Source organism: Crocuta crocuta, unplaced genomic scaffold (genome assembly GCF_008692635.1).
Source record: "Crocuta crocuta isolate KB4526 unplaced genomic scaffold, BGI_CrCroc_1.0 scaffold155, whole genome shotgun sequence".
NCBI lineage: Eukaryota > Metazoa > Chordata > Mammalia > Carnivora > Hyaenidae > Crocuta > Crocuta crocuta.
Window position 1 is genome coordinate 707,301 of NW_027530365.1, and position 22,300 is coordinate 729,600.

Sequence of the window (22,300 nt, forward strand, 5' to 3'; positions counted from 1 at the left end):
CCAAGGCTTGAGCAGTGAAAGGGATGATTGGTTACCTGACCTCGTGGAACACAGCTGAGGCTGAAGAGAAGGCTGTTCAAAGGCTCTGGCCTTTGTTAGAGGGAGGCAGTCAATCCTCTGCAACTAAGCAAGGAGGAAGCCTGGGAACAAACATGTGAACCATACTCTTCTTGCCCTGGGCAGTTCTTCTTGTCCCACAAAATCTCCCGTTGGCTGAACCAAACTGGAAGCCAGAGGACAAGGGTGCCCATTGAAACTGTCCACAGAAGCCAGCCTCAGCATAGAGCTGAGGAGAGAAGGACCAACACTGGATCTGAGAATACTCAGGGAAAAATACTCCTCACTAACCTTAAATCAGTCACTTCTCAAGAAAGTCAAAAGTGAGGCGCCTGAGTGGCTCAGTCGGTTAAGCGTCCGACTTCAGCTCAGGTCATGATCTCGCAGTCCGTGGGTTCGAGCACTGTGTCAGGCTCTGTGCTGACAGCTCAGAGCCTGGAGCCTGTTTCAGATTCTGTGTCGCCCTCTCTCTCTGCCCCTCCCTTGTTTACACTCTGTCTCTGTCTCAAAAATAAAATAAACATTAAAAATTTTTTTAAAAAGTCAAAAGTACAGTAGGGCTCTAAATAAGCTATGTCAACTCAGTTTATGAAATCAGAAAACTTTGGGAGAAACCATAAAAATCCCCCATCCTCTATTTGACCATTGCCAGAGACCTTCAGAGACAGGGACATCTTACCACCCCAAAGAGATTATGGGATGGCTACCACTGCTCAAAATCTGCTCAAAATCTGAAATCAAAACTTCTATATGAAATCTCATTTTTTAAAACTGTTGACCACTAATTCAAATTAGAAAAAAATAAAACCCTGGTAAAGAACAAGTCTATGTACTAGATCCAGTTTGTAACCTCTGGTGTCATTTATCATCCAAATTTCAAAGTACCAATTACATCCTTCATTTAATTTTTAATTTGGTCTAAGGAGCATGTAGCTCTTCCAGCCTTTACTTACCCACCTTCCTCTTTCTCTGGATGTTTCTTGTTTTTTTTAAAGCCCTTCTTAAAAACATGGCTCTTAGAATAGACCTTTTTGGTATTTTTAAATCGGTGAAGGTAGAAAAGGACCATATTTTTGATCATTAGTCAGTATTGCCAATGAAGGGGTTTTTTTTGTTTGTTTTTTTTTGTTTTTGTTTTTGTTTTTTGCTAAAAGTGCCATATATAAAAATTTTTGGAGCAATTTCATTGTGCAGTTACTGGGTCCAACTGAGCCTTCAAGTCTTCATTAAAATTTATTAGTCTTCCTTCTTCCTCTTTTTTTGGTTTTGTTACATAAAATATTATTCAGTATCATGGGCTTCTTTAAGCAAGAACTCTAACATAACTACAAGCTATAATATTTATTTGTAAAATTTCAACTGTTGGTTTTGGGTCATTATTTTAGCCTGTAAATTTTATTTCTATAAGTCTTATTTCTATAGTCTGATATCTTTTCTAGATATCTGGGTCATTTTCAAGTTCGATACATATATCATCATCAAGTAGTTAATGATAATGTCAAACAGGCAGATTGGCATAGCTTAACTCTCTACAATTTGAGGTTGATTTAATGAATAGCACTTTTAAGGCACAGGCACATGGTAAATTTCAAATTTATCTAATGATATTTTTATCTAGCCCTCCATCTTAGGCCCATAAGGATATCTTGGGTCTCTTGATCAAATGACTTGCTAAAGTTTAAATGTGCTTGGTCTACCACTCTAAAATAATCCTATAAAAATGCAAGAGATTTAATTTTATAAAACTTATTGAATTTTGGCACTTAACAGGGTAGTCCATTTAAAAAGTGGGCAAAGGACTGAAACAGGTATTTCTCCAGAGAAGATATACAAATGACCATCAATATATGAGAAGATGCTCATTATCATCTGTCATTAAAGAAATGCAAATCAAAACCACAATGACACATCACCTCACACCCATTATTAGGACCCATGATTTTATAAGAAGAAAAGGAGAGGAGGAGAAAATAGCACATGTTAGCAAAGATGTCAGAAATTAGAGCCATTGCTCACTATTGGTGTGAAGGCAAAATGGTGCAACCATTAAGGAAAACAGTATGGATGTTTCTCAAAAAACTAAAAATAGAATTACCATATGATACAGCAATCCTACTTCTGGACATACATCCAAAAAATGGAATGCAGGATCTCAGATACTTGTACACCCATGTTCATCGCAACATTATTCACAATAGCTAAGAGGTATAAGCAAGCCCATCGATGGATGAATCCATAAAGAAAATGTGTTATTTACATACAGTGGAATATTATTTAGCCTAAAAAAGAAGGAAGTTTGACACATGTAACAATATGGATGAACCCTGAGGACATTTTCTTTCTTGAGTGAAATAAGCCAGTCATAAAAAGATAAATACTGTATGATTCCACTTATATAAGGTATCTAAAATAATCAAATTCATAGAAACAGAAAGACTGGTTGCTATCAGGCGCTAGACGGAGGGAGAAATGAAGAGTTAATGTTCAATGAATATAGAATTTCATTTTTGCAAGATGAAAAAGTCTTGGAGCTCTGTTGTACAACAATGTGCATGCATTTAGCACTGAACTGTACACTTACAAATGGTTAAGATGGAAAATTTTGTTAATTTTTTGACATAATTAAGCTTTTTAATTAAAGAGAAAAGATTAGCCCAACTCTTTCCTTTTATAGACTAGAAAACTGAGATCCTAAGAATTTATAGTTCTAGTGAACTCATGTGGATTCTAGTTACTAAATTTTTCTCAAGTGCTCACAAATGAGTTGCTGTCCCTAACTTACTGTGGGTAAAACATTTGCTGAAGAGAAAAAATATGTAATCACTATATATGGCCAATCATAGTCTTTTTCAGAATTAATTTGAAAATATATAAAGCAATAGGACATCTACTTAGTATTTTCATCATTAAATCGAGATCTAATGGTGGACCTAGCCTGCCAACTAAGGGCCTAGTTACCCGCTTTTCTCCTATGGCTTCCAGGCATATGCTTAAATATCGCTGATGCAGGCTCCTATCTGCTACAGACCCACTTCTTTTGTAGTTTTTAACTAATAAATGATAGCAATTCTTGTTTGTTTACTATGGGTTTTTTTCAGACAAGATTATAATTTAACTTGTTTCTTTTCTTTTCTCTTCTCTTCTTTTCTTTTCCTTTACTTTACTTTTTAAATTTTATTTGGAATCCCAACGTTCTGTAAGACTTCTTTCCACCTTTGCCATATTTAAGATATAAGAAATGTTTTTGTTTTAACTCAAAGTAATATCCCAGATGATGTTTCACTTTATTAAAGTACCTCTTGAGTAAGAAGTCATGTTTACCTTGTTTTAAGCCTCAGTATAAGAAAGGAGCATTCTCTCCATTATATTTAATTACTAATCAAAGTATTGAATATCTTTGTAAAAATAAAATAGGAATGTCAGATGTGAACTGTGATACCAAACTGTTGATTTTTAAAAGGAAATTAATCATGTGATCCAGACTAAATAGTTGGCTTCAAAAATCCCAAGTATTTCATTTGATGTAACTAATATGTGCATTTAACTTTTAAACAGTTGTTTCAAAATATTAAAAATCTTCACCATCCTAATTTTCAGCAAGTTTCCTTTGTAATGCTCTGAAGGTGTCCATTACCCTGTAAAGTAAATGGTAAGAATAGTGTCCATTGCTCTGTGATCTCTTTAACAGTGTTCCCCACCAGATATTAGCTCTCATTAAAGGGAACCTTGGAATCTGAAGGAGAATAATGAAAAACAATTCAATATGGTGTTTTAATTTTTATTAGTAATAGAATTTTGAAAGCATAAAAGCATTGAAGGCAGACAGTCTTGCATTCCAACCCAGACCCTACCACCTTCTAGCTTTGTAAAATTATATGTTCTTTCTTAGCCTTCTTTTATGTACATGTAAAATCAAGAACACCAAGTACCTGATTAAAGTGATGAATACAAATGCTAGGCTGTTAAAAGAAGGTGAGCAAATGTTCATTTTCTAATTTTCCATGAGTAAGGTTAATTGTTCTGTGGAAAGCTTTTCTATAAAAGTTTTTGAGCCGGACTGACTCCCTTCTGGCCTAATGCAGAAAGAGGTGTGTGTGGGAAAGTGAGGGTGCTGTGTCACAGGTTTCCAACAGGTCTAAATTTGTTTTCTGTCACTTCCAACATGGCCACGTATTGTTCTGCTTGGTTATTGCACTTGGCAAGAAGACACTGTGGTCTCATTTGCATATCCTCAGTGTAATCAGAAGGAGCCAAGTTTGACTGTGTTTAAAGATCCAGCTTCTTGAAGTTTGTTCTCCTGCAGACTCACAGGGGGAATGTCCCAGGCCTCCCGTTTGCAATCAAAGGCGTTCCGTGAATAATCTGATACGGAATGATTACAGAATAGATTTCTCTGCTTGCCACATAGGTGAGAGCCCTACTTTCTCTTGTTGCTAAAACTCTGGGCAAGAAAAATGACTAGCATTACATGAGTACTAAATTAACCTTATTCCTTTTGTAGTCATTACCTTTACAATGATTTCACTGAAAATCCAAGAATAACAAGAGGGAATCACACACACACACACACACACACACACACACTGGAGTACTGAGAAATTTGAAAGTATTTTTATAATGTTAATAGTCATAGCATCCAGCAACTGTGTGGCAGTTTTCAGTTTTCTGACATTTTGTCATGAACGTTATCTCTCACATGAACGAAATAAGATTGGTAGAGCAAATTATCATTTCTCTTGGATAAATGAGGAGGGGAAGGTCAGAAAGGTTGTTTCCTGCTTAAGGGTATTTCGAGTTCCCAGACCAAAGTTTTTACCTCCGAACTTTTCTACTCTAAGAGTTAGGGGTAAACATTGAGTGATTGAGTTGTAATAGGTACGAGAGTAATACGTCCCATGTTACTTCATCTACTGTTCAAAACAATTCTGTGAAATAGGTATTACTGTCTCATTTTATAGACGAGTTCACACAGAGAGGCTAAGTGCCTAAGGAAGGTTACGTAGATGATGACAAAGTCGGTCTTTGGAGGTTTCTGACTCCGAGACATACACTTCCTTTATTCTACCACACTGTCTTTGAATTGTCTATAGACAGACAGACAGACAGATCTTAGATAGACAGTCTATTCTAGATCTATTGTATTCCTATTATAGAAGATCTATCTATCTGCTAGGCCCTGTGGTAAACACTTTTCCATGGGATTTCTTTTTTTTTATGTTTGTTTATTGTTGGGAGAGAGAGTGCAAGCGGGGGAGGGGAAGAGAAAGGGGGACAGAGGATCTGAAGTGGGCTCTGCACTGACATCAGAGAGCCCAATGCAGGGCTCAAATTCACAAACCATAAGATCATGACCTGAGTGGAAGTTGGATGCTCCACTGACTGAGCCCCCCAGACACCCCTCCATGTGACTTTCTTCTCTCTGTGCATCTACCCACAGACACGCAGACACAGTTGTTACGAAAGCACCGAGACTGAGTTCCTAAGACAAGAATGATTACAATGGTCTCCAGAGATGCCCAACTTGTATGTTTATCTGCCACCATATGTAATGCAGGGAGTGCAAAGGCAGCACATCTACAAAGCTTCCATGTCCCCACCTTTCAGGCCTCCCACATCCCTCCTACCTTTGTGAAACAAGAAATCCTACCATTTTAGGATTTAGGTGCCAAATAATAGCCCTTGTCAAATTACTGGCAGTGGCGTAGTTTCTAGAGCAGGAGGTATTAGAACAAGATCAACAGGAGAGGAGTCCTGGCTTTTGAATTACTAGATGTGTGTCCTTGGGCAAGTTACTTAACCACTCTGTGCCTCCACTTCCTCACGTATAAAAATAGCCATAAGGATGGCACCTGCTTCACGCAGTTAGTTATGAGGATAAAATTAATGTGTTAATAAAAAGGACTTACAACAGTACCTGGCCCATAGCTAACATGATTTGTGCTAGAAAACACTCAGTAAATATTAAAGCTGTTATGTTTATTATTCTCAATAAGCATATTTACTCCTCCCTAAATCCCTCTGAGGGTTAACCCACAGCACTGTCCCAACACCCAGGTTCTGGTACCCCTTCCTAACTTCTTGTGTTGAGTCTGTTTATGTAGGGAGAAGGCAATGTGATTTCGTTACTGCTATATCTCACCGAATAATAGGTTCCCAAGGCAGGTGTGTGCAGGCAAGGATGATGTATTGTCTATTCTATTTTCTATGTTCTAGGGAAAGTCACTATTTAAAGAGACTTTCTGGGTTTCTTGACCGTTTTAGTCATACTTCCCTTGTAGCATTTCTAACAACATATTGTAATTATCTTTTCTCCGTTTTCCTTACCCAACTATGAGCTCCTTAAAGGCAAAGGACGTATCGTATTTAATTTTATAGCCCCTGTACCTAGAATAGCCCTTGGCAGTAGTAGCTTTTGTTTATTGACTTACTGAGCAAATGGGAAGATGAGTGAATGGATACATGGTTTAATTCTATGTTAAGTAAATAATCATCTCTGAATTTTGTGTCAGTCTGAATTTTCATACCTTGGATTTTTCTTAAAACAAGGTAGCCAATGAGGTTATTGGTGATCAGGGCATGTATTATGTAACCCCTCTAATTACTGCCCATAATTTCTTGTGTTTGTTTTGTCAGTCAAATAATTTGTTATCATATGCCTAAAGAATTTAAAGGTCAGGCTCATATCGATTTTTAAGAAGTATGCTTCATGTCTTTCTATACATATTATATGCTTTTCCAAGCAATGGCAGAGCAGATATATAAGATTTCAAAAATATACTTCAGAGCGTTAGCACTCATAATTACTGGATTCGTATGAAATCATTTAAGAAGAATTCTTGGATTTCAAAAAAGCATCAAGTTATGCAGTGATGCTGTACTTGGGGAAATTGTAGACACTTTCCGAAATAGATACTTCACTCTTGCAGACGAGTAGAAGTGAGGCCCAAGCAGGTGAATGATTTGCTCAAGGTCACACAGTTCATCAGAGACTGAGTCAGTCCTCCATATTCTCAGCCCAGTGACTCTGTGGACCCTGGGACCAAGATTCTGGAGTGATATTGATTCTGGAAGTTGCTGGAGTGGCCCTGTAAGTCCAGACCATTCAGGACAAGGGCATGATTTCTGGAACACCATGGTGTGGTGGTTGATTCTGGGCTAACAGCCAACTGAAGAAGAGCCCTGTGGTCCACATCAGTGTCCTTGGGTGTATACAGTCCTTTGACATGACGTTTAACTTTAAAGGTGTCAGAGAAATGCAGGTCTGCTGCTAGAGAAACGCAGCATCAGAGGGGGACCCACACACATGCAAAGGCCTCATAATGTCCCTCTGCAATTTTTAAACACTTGAACTTTCAACTTTTAAACTTCAATAAATTATGTTGAAGGTTTGATAGAAACAAATTGTAATAAGCAATGGTTCCTTTTCTCTCCAGTGAATGTGTATGTATGAAATAATAGGAGGTCATTTTAAACTATGCAATGTAATATTGTACATGTTATTTGAACTAGTATGACTTTTGCTCTCTTTTTATTTCTGTACCCAGATTCGAAGGATTCCAAGGAGAAGAATAAAATGGAGATCTTGTACATACTAGTGCCAAGTGTTGCTATTCCTCTGGCCATTGCTCTGCTCTTCTTTTTCATCTGCGTCTGCCGCAATAACCAGAAGTCATCGTCACCACCAGTCCAGAGGCAACCAAAACACGTCAGAGGTCAAAATGTGGAGATGTCGATGCTGAATGCATATAAACCCAAGGTAAAATCAGCAGTACAGAGCTGCCTGTATTCTATAGGCTTCAGGTTAAAGAAAAACTTATCAGCCCTCCCAGCTGAGAAATCAAATGATTTGCAATCAGAGTTTATAAGCTGTAGAGTTTATTTTCAGCATAACTGTATCCAAGGCAGCTGGAGCATTCTTTCATCAGTGTGTGCATGTGAGTGTTGGGCCAGCCGTATCATTGCCTTACCATCAAGTCTGGGCAAGAAAGAATCTTTAGGACATCATCTCTCCTAAGGATTCAGAACGTGAGCTATTTTTCAAAATTTCCAAGAGGGAAATTCCATACTCTTCCAATCAAACTGAAAGAGATGAACAGAGAAAAAGAAAAGAAAAACAAAAGATTTACTAGCTTCACTGTTAAAAAGTCCTTTTATTGCACAGTAGGATACACAGACTACACACTTAAGCATGGTAAGTTTTATGTGGTGTGTCTTTTGCCACAACACCAAAACCTAAATCCTAACCCAGGAGTTTAGTTCGGTTCAATGCCGAACCTAAATCCGTTCCTCTTTGGTTGAAGTATATTTAAAGAGAAGTGTTACCCGTCCTATAATCTTTGAATACTGTTTTATGATAGCCTACCTTAGCCTTCTCGTCTCTGTGCTAAATCAGTCCACTTCCTCTGTTTTTCCTCCTCATCTTTCAGCATGTGGGCTGCTTCCAGGTCTGATCAAGGAAGCCAGGGTCACCAGCCCTTACCTTAAATGGAGCACACACACCACATCTTAAAGCTGAAATACAACAGAGGCTTTCTCTCCAGAAAGCCAGAACCTGAATCCCAGCCCTCTCAGCAAAGAGATTTCATTTAAATAACTTAGAAAATGTCAAAAAAAAGCCTGTCTTTTCTTCTTATTCCAACTCCATAGGACATTCATGCACTCATTCTGCAAATATTTATCTTCTCTGTGGGTTAGTGGCCATATCATTGGTTTGGCCTTCATAAAGAGAAGATGCATCACTTCAATAAAATTTTAGAGGAAAAAATGTCTTTGTGCTCAAATTAACAAATTCTTTTAACTCCTAAGTAGAGTTGCATCTTGGGACTGACGGAGAGCACTCATTTGATTGTAGTCTGCTGTGCGGTTGGGTTTTTTTAATTTAAAAAGTATTAAAATATTTTTTTCTGTTGTAGTCCTATTTGTTGGTAAGGTTTTTGGGTTTCTTAAATGTTAAAAATTCATTTTTAAGTATTTTGTCCCAAGCAAAACCACAGTTCTCTTAAGTGGGAATTTTTTCCATTAAAAAAAAAAACCATGAAGAAAACCTAAAGCATGGAAAAAAAAAACATGAAAAAAAAATGAAGAAAACCTGAAGACCACAGTGTTTGCTAAGTGGCTTGGGGCACAGGTAAAGGTGGAGGTTCAGCTGTTTGTGACATCCTAGCTGCCCGCTAGTCAGCTTACATACATTCCAGTATGTGATATAATGTCATATTTAATCCTTATAAGGTACTAAAAGAAAAGAGAGGGGTTAAGATTGCATATTCATGAAGTAACGCCTAGTCGACATTTTATATTTCCCATACTTCAAAGTTCCCGTGCAATAGTCTTTATTCCGTGAGAATCTTACCCCATCACTTTTTTAAATGTTTATTTATCTTTGAGAGAGTGCAAGTGGAGGAGGGGTGGGGGGCTCAGGGGGACAGAGGGTCCGAAGCAGGCTCTGAGCTGACAGCAGAGAGCCTGATGTGGGGCTTGAACTTAGAACCACAGGATCATGACCTGAGCCGAAGTTGGACCCCCAACCAACTGAGCCACCCAGGCGCCCCTCTCCATCATTTCTGTTATTAAATGTTGAGAAACCTTAGATGTTCCAGAACTCTGGATGGGAGAGAGACCCGGATAGGTTTGGTTACAGCAGTCAGTGTGCAAAAGTTTGGAGGGGCAGACTCCTCATTGCTGTGGCAGGAACCACGGGAAGAGTCATTTCCACTTGGGAAAATTGTCAGTTTTGTAAGTCAGCCTCACTGCAACTCAATTCCATTTTTAGCGGAGGTTTGTTTTGCAAAGCATGACGTTCAATAGGCATGATGTTTTAGATTTGTGCAGTCTTTCAGATAAAGTCTCTCAGAGAGCTTTCTGGCGTAAATGGAGAAAGCTAATGTGGGTCGTCTGATACAGATTGTTAAGAACTATACCAGGAACTTTTACAGTCATCATCTTAGTTAATCCCCACAATGATTCTATAAGATAAGAGTTATTATTCCTACTGTACAACTAGGGTGAGACTCATACAGATTAAGTAACCTGTCCAAAATCAAAGAGCTAGAAATTGGAAGAGATGAAACGTGAACATGGGATTTTTCATGACTAAATAAAGTCCTTGCTCTTGCCTGACCCCTTAATAACTTTTTCACGGAACAAATCGTGCTGGGAAGGGAGAGTGGGAGGGGGTCAGGCAAACAACTGAATATAATTCCATTTGGTCAGTTTGGGCTGAACACTAACCACAGGCATCACCCTGGCTTGTGATAAATCCTTAAGAGGCTTGTATAACAGTTGCACGTCTGAAGGATATAGCTCCAATCCTGCCGAAGGCATGCGAAATTTGACCGGAGCAGTAATAGTCCTCTACCCTTTGTGGTCGTAGAGACAAATGTAAAATATACTGGGACCAATTTTCCCAAAGACTTGGTGAAGTAAACATTGTTTTCATCATTTCTGAAGGGTCCCTTGCAAAATCTGCCAGTGCCAAGATTTCTCCAACCCAGGGCTTAAAATTCAGCCGTAAACGGCTCTCAAATAATTCTGAACCACACTGGAAGTTGGAATGGCTCAAGTCTATTTGACTGTGTTGAGGAGGGGGAAAGGAAACAACAAAAACAAACGTTAGCTCTTTTTCTCTTACTCTCTTAAGAGATTTGGCTCCAATCAAATTTGAATTATTCTGTTGTTTGTTTTGGTTCTTACTGAGTGCCTTTCCTGGAAAAAGCACAAAGGACTTTGTAGACCTTAAAGAAAATTCCTAACTGTAAACAGTCAATCTCTAAAAGTGCTTTGAAAGGTCACTGACACATAAATATTACATGTACCTATAAAATCTAGAAAGAAGGAACACACATAAGAAAGAAAGAAAGAAAGAAAGAAAGAAAGAAAGAAAGAAAGAAAGAAAGAAAGTCCTCAAAACAAACGCCCTACCAGAGTAAAATCAAAAGGATATATCGAGCCTGGAATGTAAAAGAACGAAGCATGGAAACTGGTCTCCCCAAGCCTTATTCTTATTTCTCCTTGGTCAATTCAAAAGTTACAGACTCCAAGGTTTTCAATGATCCAAATGAATATGGCCTTCAGGGTTTAAATGGTTTCCATCTTTCTCTACTTGCTGAGCTGCTAAGATCCGCCCCACCCCCCACCCCAAGTGTTTGGATTAAGAGGAAGCTCCTCAGGGAGATTAGAAACCCATTCCTCCAGAGGAAACAATAGCAGTCAAGGACAGACTGGCTGATGGACCTGACTTGAGTCTCCAGAGAGAGGTGGATGAAGCCACTGGAAGTTAGACCTCAAGGAGGGTTGAGTTTCCTTCTGACCTATGGGGAAAGCAAGCCAGTGGACCAGAGAGGCACCTCCACTCTGAGCTGTGAGCAGTCAGGAGATAGAGACACCCCTCTGGCTCCACCCCCAGCTGCCCCACAGCCCTGAGAAGCCACTTGGCCTGAGCCTCACTTTTCTCAGTTGTTCTGAGAATGAAGTAGACCCTGTTCATATAAGGTACTGTCGGTTTGTTTTCTTTTTATTTTGGTAAGCAGAAGATTTCAAGCCAGTCAGTTGGATAAGATAACCTCCTATCTTTTCCATCTTTAAAATCCCCTGATGAGTCTTCTCGTGATGCATGAACCAAGTAGGATTTTTCTACATTGCATTACAAATTTTACAATCCGAGTGGATGTTGTTTAAAAGAACTGTGGAAAATGACCTTCTCCAAGAAGCCTGGGAAACCCTAACTTCCCTTCTCTTGGATTCTTTTCCTTTTCTCTCCCCCCAGCTCCCCAACTGTCACATGTCTGAAAAACAGGGCAGTGTTGGTAAGGGGGGAAGGTTGTGGAGCACTCTCCTTGGGGAGTGAGGAAGGTGGCTCAGCCTCCCACTCGAGCACGGTGGCAGGGGTGAGGGATTCTGTCTGTGAGATATGTGACTCACCTATGTGGGACTCTCTCACACAGAGAGGGCAAGAGGTGGAGGAGTTTGAGAATAGAGACAAGGAACAGTGGGTTGGGCTTGGGGAGGGTCACGGCCAAGGCCTGAATAGGCCTTGGGTCAGACTCCTGCAGCTCTTGGCTGGCTGGTATCAGGAACATTTGAGGGAAAGCAAGATTTGCCTAGCTTTCTGAAGCTGGTGGCTCTAGTTCATTTCTCAGTTTACCCTCATCTCTTACCAGCTTCTCTGTTTCTTCACTTCCAGGTAGTTCCTCTCTCCTTTTCCTTTCCAGCCAAAATAGTTGCTAAATGTACTGATATTTGATTATAGTCTCTGAGCTTGTCCCTTTTGCCAGCAACATACTTCCATTTAGAAAGCCCTGCTATGGCCTGGCTACCCCTTTGGAACCCCTGACCTTACCCAGTGTCACCACACTTGGTGCTAAAATGTCCTCAATAACTTTTCCACTCAGTCCTTAAAGCCTTTGTCTCCCCAGACATCTGAGCTCATCGTTCTATTGACAGGGCTCTCTATGGAATCACCAGTGATGTAATTCAACCCAATGGCCTTTTCCAAGTCTTTATCCTCTTTAATTTCCCTGAAGCATTGGACATTCTGAACCACCATCTTGAAATGCTTTTTCTCTTGGCTTTCCTCCTATCCCCTCTGTTTCCTTCACCGGTTCCTCTTTTCTTCTCTCCCTCTTCCCCCTCCTCCCTTTCTCTCTCTCTCTCTCTCATGCTGATTTCATCCTCTGGCATTGCTTTAGTTCCCAGTTGATATACATTCCATAATCTAGAAGGACACATCTCAAGCTGTAAAATGCTTGCTCCCAGCACCTAAGGATCCATAATCCCTAGGCCTAACATACCTTTCCAGCCACATTTTTTTCTTAGTCTATTTCCGGGAGATAGTTTGATATACTTCAAAAGACAAGAACTGAGAGGAGAGAGATGATTACAAATCTTGTCTCCACTGATTACTGGCCATGAGATCTTAAGCAAATTCTCCAAAACTTTGTTTCCTCACCTGTAAAACAAGGGTACAAATAGGGGTGCCTGGGTAGCTCAGTTGGTTAAGTGTCTTGATTTCAGCTGAGGTCATAGGCACACAATTCTTGGGTTCAAGCCCCGTGTCTGGCTCTGTGCTGACAGTGTGGAGTCTGCTTGGAATTCTCTCTCTCTTTCTCTCTGCCCTTATCCCCCCACACCTCTCTCTCTCTCTCTCTAGAAATAAATAAATAAACTTTAAAACAAACCAAAAAAAGAAACCACAGGATAAAAATAGTACTTAGAGATTTTTCTTTTTCTTGTTTGGAGGCTCTAGCCATGGAGCACAGCTTCTTGTATACCCTTGACCAAAGAACGGTCCTTCTCGATCAGGGAAGATCATCTTCTTCGGCCAAGCAGGCAGCATCAGGAGGGATGTGCATGGAATGGTGAGGGAGGAAGGGGACACCCCCTAGGCAGCACAATCAGCCAAGTCAACCCTGGTGATCAATGAGGTGATGAATGGTGCAGGCAGATTACTCTCACATCCAATATTTTTGATAGTTTGAGATACTGTATCTGGTACTTCACAGGTACCTGATCACTAGAAGTTACTATTATTTTTGTTACAGTGATGATATGAACAACCACAAATGTTTTAATCAACTACCAAATGCTGTACACAGGATAACGTGGGTTGGGAGGAAGCTATAGGACCCAGCAGCCCACAACATGAACTGGGTGAGGAGAGAAGGGGGGGAAGCCCAGCAAAGATACTAGAGGTAGCTCTTCGGACAGCTCTAGTATTCCATTCCTATTCAGTTAGCATAAATTGCCTGCCCCACACCCTGTGGACACCTGGGATAAAATCCATCAGGGTGGAGGGTCTGATTGTTAGGGCTGGGACGCTTCCAGTACAGAGCCTCGGCTTCAAGCTACATCTGTAGAAACTTTAGTTTGGGGGAGAATTAGTATTAGAAGTGGATATATTATAAGTGGTATTCCCAATAAACTAAAATACATCACAGGCATTATCTCAATGGAATCTCTGTTATGACCATATGAAGTAGGTGCTAATTCGAGCCTGAGTTGGGAGGAAGAAAACTGAATCTTCACGCAGAGCCAAAACTTGAACCTGGGTCTGCCCAGGTCCGGAACCCACATTCTTTCCCATTTCACTCTACTGCCATACTTTTCAGGTGGACCAAAACACATGAGCTCAAATCATGAGCATTTGGTATCTCAAGCTGACATTAAAATTACTGGCCCCTGTTCTGCTTGTTTCCAGGCAGGATAGAAGCTCTCCCATTGACATTATCAAGTAGCCACCACAGAATCAACCCTGATCACCACCAAACATTCAAACTAACCATTAGAAAGTTATGTTGTAGAGAAAAGAGCTGCTTCTGAAGTTAAATCACTTCCAGAGAAGTGCAGCTGAACTCTGGGCAAATGTGGCAAACTGTTGGTTGAAACTCCCTCCAGAATTTGGTGGCATAGCGGGAAGGCACTTAGTTCAGCTGTAGTCTTTGAGAATGTCCATAACCTCCCAAAATGAAATGCCTGTGGCCTTTAAGTTTTTAAACATAATCATTGCCATTTAGGAGTAGAGTCCATTGCTTTACAATTCAAACACTGCTTACCTCAGAACCGGGAAAATGCACAAGAATGGAAAATAGGCTTTGGAGTCAAGCAAGTTCTGTCAATAGCTAAGTCCGGATACTAGGAAATCCCTACTTTATACACTCTCCAGGGCTGTTGTGCCCAACTCAGGCAAAGGCTGCTATGGAAAGGTTTTCTTCGCTTGTCCCAGTCAACTAATGGGGACAACAGAGAATCAACAGGAGTGAGGTCTAGATCAGAGACCGAGAGCAACTATACCTTCACATTCCACTTTTCTACCAGTGGCCTTTATGCTTTTAAAATGCTGGAGCCCTTTAAGGATCGGAATGAAAATTGCCAGTTATTTCTGGAAGAATGCTCCAGGTTTGGAGTGAGACAGAGTTGAATTTGCATCTTGGCATCACCACTTAACAGGTGCGCTTCTTAAGCAGCCTCTTAATTTCTTGATCCATAAAATAGGAATGTCATAGTATGAATCTCAGGGGATGGTGATGAAGATTAAACAAGCTGATACATGAAGCCCTTAGAGAAGTCCCTGGGAAGACAGACTCTGCCCTCTGACATACAACCTACCAGCTCTGCGATCACGTAACCATTCTGTTTCTCACGTTTTCCATCTGTAAAATGGGGTAATAGGCGTAGTGATCAATTTCATGGGGTTGCTGTAAGGATGAATGAGGTTAATATGTATAAAGTACTTACAGCCTAACATATAAGCACTCCAAGATCAACTCCCAGGCCTTATTATGGTCTCGATGTCTGGCACAGGACAAGTATTCAACCTATGGTAGCTACTATTAAACTCAAGATTACAGATGTCTATGACAGGAGTTGTCTCCACTCTTCATGCTTCTGGCATGGGTCCTCATATACTATTCTATATGTATACTCTTTGGTATATATCGTATACAATATCAATTGACCAACTGATACAACCAGATATTTAAAAAGATCCCACACCATAGGCTGTGCATGAAAATAGAACCAACTGATGGCATAGCCCAAGCTATAGAGTGATTTAATGTCAAAGCCTTGAATCTCATAAGATAGTAGCAGAATACAAACACAGTGAATACCAGTCAGTGGTTCTTATATTTTCTTTAGCTGCCATTTCCAAAGCATCTTCTGCAGCAAAGTATTATATTCTCTGGCTCCTATAAGTCAAAATTGCTCAACCAGATTCTTCAGATACATTGTGGTCATTCATCATGCAAGGAGCAGAGACCCAGACCACTAGCAGTTGTCTAACCCAGAAAGCCATATTCGTTTATTCCGCTGGTTCTTAAGGCGAAGCCTTCACCTCACCTCATCCTCACCACCTGAACTTGTCAGAAATGCAGGATCTCAGACCCACAGAATCAGAAACTCTCAAAGTAGGGCCCAACAACCTGTGTTTTAACAGGGGGTTCCAATGGCTGCTCTGAATTAGACTATGCCTATATATCGTATATCAGAGATGATATCAGAGAGCAAGCAAATCCCCAAGGAATATAGATCTCAGGGAGAACTGTGTTTAAAAACAACAACAACAAAACTGGTAGTGTCCTATTACCCCAAACCCACCTCTGATTTTAATGAGGCTGAGGACAAATGCCATTGTAATCAGTTCATGGTAGCTCATCTCCTCAAGACACTTGTGTCTGGCTAGAATCAGCAAATGTATAGCAAATGAGATTTGTAAAAGGACGTGGGAAAGGAGCCTGATTAAGGAGGGCAGGTTTGGTTTGAGTCAATTGTATGAATAGAACTTCAGTTCTTTTTCAGTATCAGCCATGGAAGCCACCTTCCTGTCCTGGACAACCGCCCTGGGCTCTGTTTCCCTCCCCCTTGTGTCACTCAGCTTTTTATCTGCATCCAACTTCAAGTTGGGCAGGATAAAAAATAGAGCATTCAGACCCTGTTCAGGTTAGAAGCCAAAGCCACAAATCCATGGATCTGTGCTGCACACAAATGTTGGCCGTTGCGAAATCCTCCCCTCATTTCCTACAGCAATCACTTATGTAAAGTGAGCAGGAAGTGGCAGGTTAGTCATAAGCTTTGTCACCCAGAGGAATCACTGAAGTGTATTATCACCTAAGGTGTAACTTCTCAAAGGTAGAAAGAGATAAAGTCATTGAGTCTGTCTTCCTTATCCATCTACTACCTACATAATTACAATGTAAAAAAACTCTACTCCTGGTTCCTTGCTTTCATATCCAGAGGTAATAGATCTAAAAGGATCTCCTGTCCCCATTAGTATTTGTCACTCAGGTGAAGGAAGCCACCAACATCAGCCTGGTCTCCATTGGCTGTTAGGCAGGACTGCAAGAGTCACATCTGACTCACATCTAAATGACTGTCGTCTAAAATGTTCTCCTTTCATTTTCTTCCTGCGAAGTGCTCATTTAAACCCTAACACAGTTGCTCTTCACAAATTTCTAAGGGAAGAAGCAGATTCGGATTTTACAATAACGTATCAACTTCTACTCAACTTTGATTTTTCTACCCCCCCACCCCAAATTATAGAATTTTTAAAACCTCAGTGAGGCAGATGTGTGTTTACTTTGAGAAGTAAAAATGTTAACATTTAAGCTGAAAGCCTGTTTCAGTTTTAAGGTACTTAATTGCCTTACAGCATATAATAAACTGAGCCCATCTTGTCATTCAACTAATGGAAAGAGTGATAAAGAGATAGAAGCCCAGGACCCTATTCATTTCAGTTTTCCTTTGTACTTAGTTTACTTTGGCACTGTGCCTCATGTGTATTTTACACTTCTTTACATTTTGTACATCCCTGTATGACAAATACTTGTCAAACAAAAACTAAACAGATTTATAACCCCTTAACTTGAAATGAGCCAAAATTGGGCTGCCAAAACTTTATGACTTCATTTTCTTTCATAGTTTTCCACGACATTGGGTTCAAACAGACAAACCCCACTTGAGGTCAAGCAGAGGTCATTTCACTTTCATTACTAAAATATAATTTACAATATGCCAGACCTAAACAAGTTTAGCCTAAAGGGTTTGTATAATGTAAACCATCTGTTCCTCAACAATACAGCTAATTTCCTGCCGTCACTGTAGGGTCTACTGACTGCTTCTTTAAGGGTTTTTATGATTTTTTAACTAGTTCAGGATTTATGTAAAATTTGAAAATGAGTCTATAGTTAAGACACATTTGTACCAAGTAACCTGAGCATTTTAAAAATGCAAATCACTGTGTAAATCGTTCCTCAGAAACTAAGCTTTGAACAGTTTTTCTGGTAACTTCTAGGCCGGCTGCCGCACAGGTGTTCCCAAGAAAGGTTTTGTGAAATCTGCCGTTTTAGTTGCTTTCTGTGCTTCTTCCAGAGCAAATCCCCAAATTTGGTTATGACAAGCTCTGGGGGACTGTTCCTTCCTTCTATAGGCTAGAGAGGAGCTGGGACTATGAGCCCCATGGCCCACCGGGTATGGGTGGGATCTAACAACACACACTGGGGTCAAAATGTACTCTTGTGTGTCTGAACAGGGAAAAAGAACAAGTCCATAGAGCGACCACACACTGAAGGCTGACCTCAGAGCCCTGTGAGGTGTCAGGTCCCAGGCTAAGCCTCCGAAGTCCTTCTGTGTCAAACTGGGATTGGCCGCCAGCAGGCTTCTCTAGTTTCAGACAGAAATGGCGTGGCCCAAATCAGAAGGGCTTGCGGTGCAAGTGTGGTTCTTTTGGCTCTTCTAAAGATCCTTGATGCTTTTCAAGCATCTTTCTCCATCTGTAAAATGGTAAGAGTAAGAGTTCTTTTTCCAAAAGCAAATAGCAGAGAACTAATCTGCTTACCTCAGTGGAGGGGAATGCGGCCCGTCTTAGCCATGAAGCCCTAGGGGCCATGTGTCAGGCCGCTGCCAAGGTCCTGTCCACCCGTCTTCTCCTCCAGTCCCCAGAAGCCTGGCCAGCTTGCTTCTCTGTCCCATCTGCCACCATCTACTCTTCCACGTGGAAGAGTTCTTGCTCCCTACACCCGTATGCACCTCCCAGAATCCTAGAGAAGCAGGCCACACGCCACTCAAATTGCACCCACCTTCGGGCTCCGAAACAAATTGTCTTGAGATTGAAGATTTTTAAGATTTTAAGATGGGTTTTTGTTGGTTGTTTTTACTAATAACTACAGGCAAACGGAGAAAGATTACTAGGAGGAAATTTAATGCATTTGTTATTTTTTTAAATGTTTATTTATCTTAAGAGAGAGAACATGTGAGCGGGGGAAAGGGGCAGAGAGAGAGGGAGAAAGAATCTGAAGCGGGCTCCACACTCAGCATGGAGCATGACGTGAGGCTCAATCCCCAAACCTGAGTTCATGACCTGAGCCGAAATCAAGAATTGGATACTCAACTGACTGAGCCATCCAGGTGCCTCAAATGCATTTAAAAAAATAAATAAATAAAGGGAATTAGAGAACACTGACTAGAGGTACTTAAGGCTATAAATGGATCTAAGCCATTTGCATTTACCCCACTTCCTGGATTACTTCCACAATAAATATAATAAGATTGATTTAAAGATTATTTACTAGGTGGAAATTACTCTCATACATTGTTGCATTTAATCCCTACTATAACTATGGAAGTTGCCTATCATTTCACAGATATGGAAATAGAGGTTCAGGAAAGTTCAGAAACTCACCCAGTGTCAACCAGCTAAGATATAGAACCTACCCTACATGATTATTGTCTTAAATGAGTTAATATTTGTTAAGTGCTTAGAACAGCATATAGCATATAGTGAATGTTAACAAGTATTAACTAATATTAATAGAAAGGAACATGTCCAAGATGCAAACTCAGATTAGTATGATTCCAAAGGCCACACAATTTGAATACACAGCACTTCCTATGGGTTAGTTCCAACAGGGACAGGAAAGGGAGTAAACCTAACTCCTAATATTCCTTGAGTGTGGCTGTCAATTTCTATATTCCCTCAAATATTTTTATTACTCAGTCCCATAACCCATCTCTCCTACCAAAGCCTGGAGATCCTGTTTAGGTCCAAAAGTAATACCTGCTCTGCCATTCAGGGGGCCTTCACATAAATTGGATTCATTTAAATCATTAGGAAAAATTGTGATAGAAATCCCAACCTTAACATCATGCAGGAGAAACTCAGTCTATTGAGCCCTGCATCAGGCTCCATGCTGAGTATGAAGCCTGCTTAAGATTCTCTCTCTCTCTTTCTCTCTCTCTGCCCTTCTCCCCAACTAGCACTCTCTCTCTCTAACATAAATCTATACAAGCCAGTTTGACAGTAAATTATGTTAAAAATAATAAAATCAACAAAATGAAAAAAATTTTAAAGCAAAATCATCTGAGTGCTACAAGAGAAAAACGTAGGGTAGGTTCCAGTGGTTTCTCTTCCTATAACCCACCCGCTGCTCCCTCAGAGGAACAATGTATCTCCCGTAAGAATCCAACTCCTTTAAGCAAAAGGAACAATAGTGGACAGACCGGTGATTACCAAGAAATTTCCATATTTAGTCAGATAAAAAGACTGGTCATAGGTTTTTACTTTTTTCTTGGTTCAAAAAATTTTTAAGTATAAAAAAGCATGAAGTGAAAAATCTCTTAACTCTGTCCCCTTCCACCCAGTTCCCATCTTTGTACTTTCCCAATAACCACTGCTGTTTCCTGAGTATCCTCTCAGAGTTTCTTGACAGATAATGCAGATCAGCATGAATATATTCATTCTTTTGCACCTCCTCTTTCACAAAAGCAGCATGCAGCATTACCTATTCTTTTGCTTTTTATTTTTAATTTATTTTTAATGCTTATTTTTGAGAGAGAGAGAGAGAGAGAGAGAGGGAGTGTGTATGAATTGGGGAGGGGCAGAGAGAGAGGGAGACACAGAATCTGAAGCAGGCTCCAGGCTCTGAGCTGTCAGCACAGAGCCTGACATGGGGCTCAATTCCACGAACTATGAGGTCATGACCTGAGCTGAAGTCTGGCACTTAATGGACTGAGCCACTCAGGTGCCCCCGCTTTTTATTTTTGACTTAGCAGTAGGATTTTGGAGATCTTTCCATATCGGCACATAGAAAATGTCCTCATTCTTAAACTATATAATACTGTATTTATTAGCTTCACTATAATTAATATAACCAGTCTCTTTTAGGTAGACATTTATGCTGTTTCTTATCTTTTGTTCCTGCAACACTATAAAGAATAGGACTGGGTCAATAGGCTTTAATTTACTGCATATTTAAAGCAACGTGTTACCATTACTTTCAGAAGTAACTTTCCTGTAAGGCATTTCGAAATACAAACCCCTTGAGATCTGCTTTAATGAATCAATGAGACATATTTATAATAGGAAATATTATTTGCATGGGCAAATTAATGTTTCAAAATTCTCAATTTTATTTCATCCTCTTAAGTGAGTATTTTGCTGCATGTTTATTTACACTTATATAATTAGGTTAATGGACATTTTGCCCTGGAAAATCGGCCTCGAACAGAGCTAATCATCATGAATTTTAAATTAATACCATCATGAATTTTAAATTAATACATTTTGGATCGAGAAATATTTTTACTTAGTTTTCTAAACTGTTGTTTTAAACTCTGTACAGAGAGCTCTGAATTCCATATGTATTTGCCACATTGCCAGCTTTAATTGGAATACTCAGAGCAGTAATCTTTTAAATTATTGAATTATTTAAATTATTGAAGTGCAGAGATTATTTTTTAAATCAGTTTATGTACAAATCCATTGCTTTTATGAACTTTTTTCTTAATAAATTCATCTAAAAGTCAGGCTAGACTTGAGGTGAATTTCAAAAATTACAGCCAAGATCAAAGGTCACAATTTAAAACTTATTTTCATTGTGAGCTAGATGTATTTTCCCCATCTGTCTTAAGGTCAATTAGTAAACAGTCCACTTGTGAAGCTGTAAGGTCATCAATTGGTATGGTCTTCAAGGGCAAATGCCTCCTTTCAAGGAATTGAAATCCAATTGAGAGGACAAAATATTCATAAAAAGAACAGCAGCAGTCTGGTAATAACTAAAAGTTAAATAGCCCTTACCATGTGCCAGACGTCATGCTGAGTACTTTACAAATGTTAATCTATTAGAAATCCACAAGAACCCTACAAGATAAGTAGAATTAGTATCAATTATTATCATCCCATTTTACAGATGAGGGAATTGAGGCAGAGGATGGTTAAATACTGTATTTAGAGGCACACAGCTGGTAAATGGGAAAGGCAGGATTCAGACTCTAATTGTCTGACCGCAGAGGCCACGCATGTCATGAGCCCCCACACTGCCTCTTGCATGTGGTGGCATTCAAACTGTAAAGCAAAAGGACTCCAGAGGAGGCAAAGAGCATAGTGGTCAGGAAGAGTTTCAGAGGGGAAACTCTGATAAGCAGAGGGGAGTGGATTCCAAACCTCCCTACCTCTATGGTGAGCACCTCACAAGGATAGCCTTTCATTGTGGTTTCTCTGGCTTTTCCTACAACAAATATCCTAATAATGAGAAAGCATAGGCAAAAACGGCCATGGTGTTTAAGGGTGGACACTGAGGAGACCTAGTTAAGTAACGTGATGCTATCATACAGAGAAGAGGCAAGGATCAGGGGGGTTAGGACCAAATCACACACACTCTACATGTCAGGCTAACAATGAAGGCTGTATCCTCTCCAGTGGTGCCTCTAACACTATAATGTTCAGTGAAATCACCTGGGATCTTGTTAAATGAACATT

At 40.0% G+C, this 22,300-nt stretch overlaps 1 protein-coding gene across 1 annotated transcript in view; it reads left to right on the plus strand.

Annotated features, from left to right (window-relative positions):
- Positions 1 to 22,300, plus strand: part of ROR1 (receptor tyrosine kinase like orphan receptor 1) — a 178,637-nt gene that overhangs the window by 151,946 nt on the left and 4,391 nt on the right. The window contains exon 7 of the mRNA XM_077766111.1: positions 7,602 to 7,813. Coding sequence (XP_077622237.1) covers positions 7,602 to 7,813 — 212 coding nt within the window. The remainder of the gene's footprint in view (positions 1 to 7,601; positions 7,814 to 22,300) is intronic.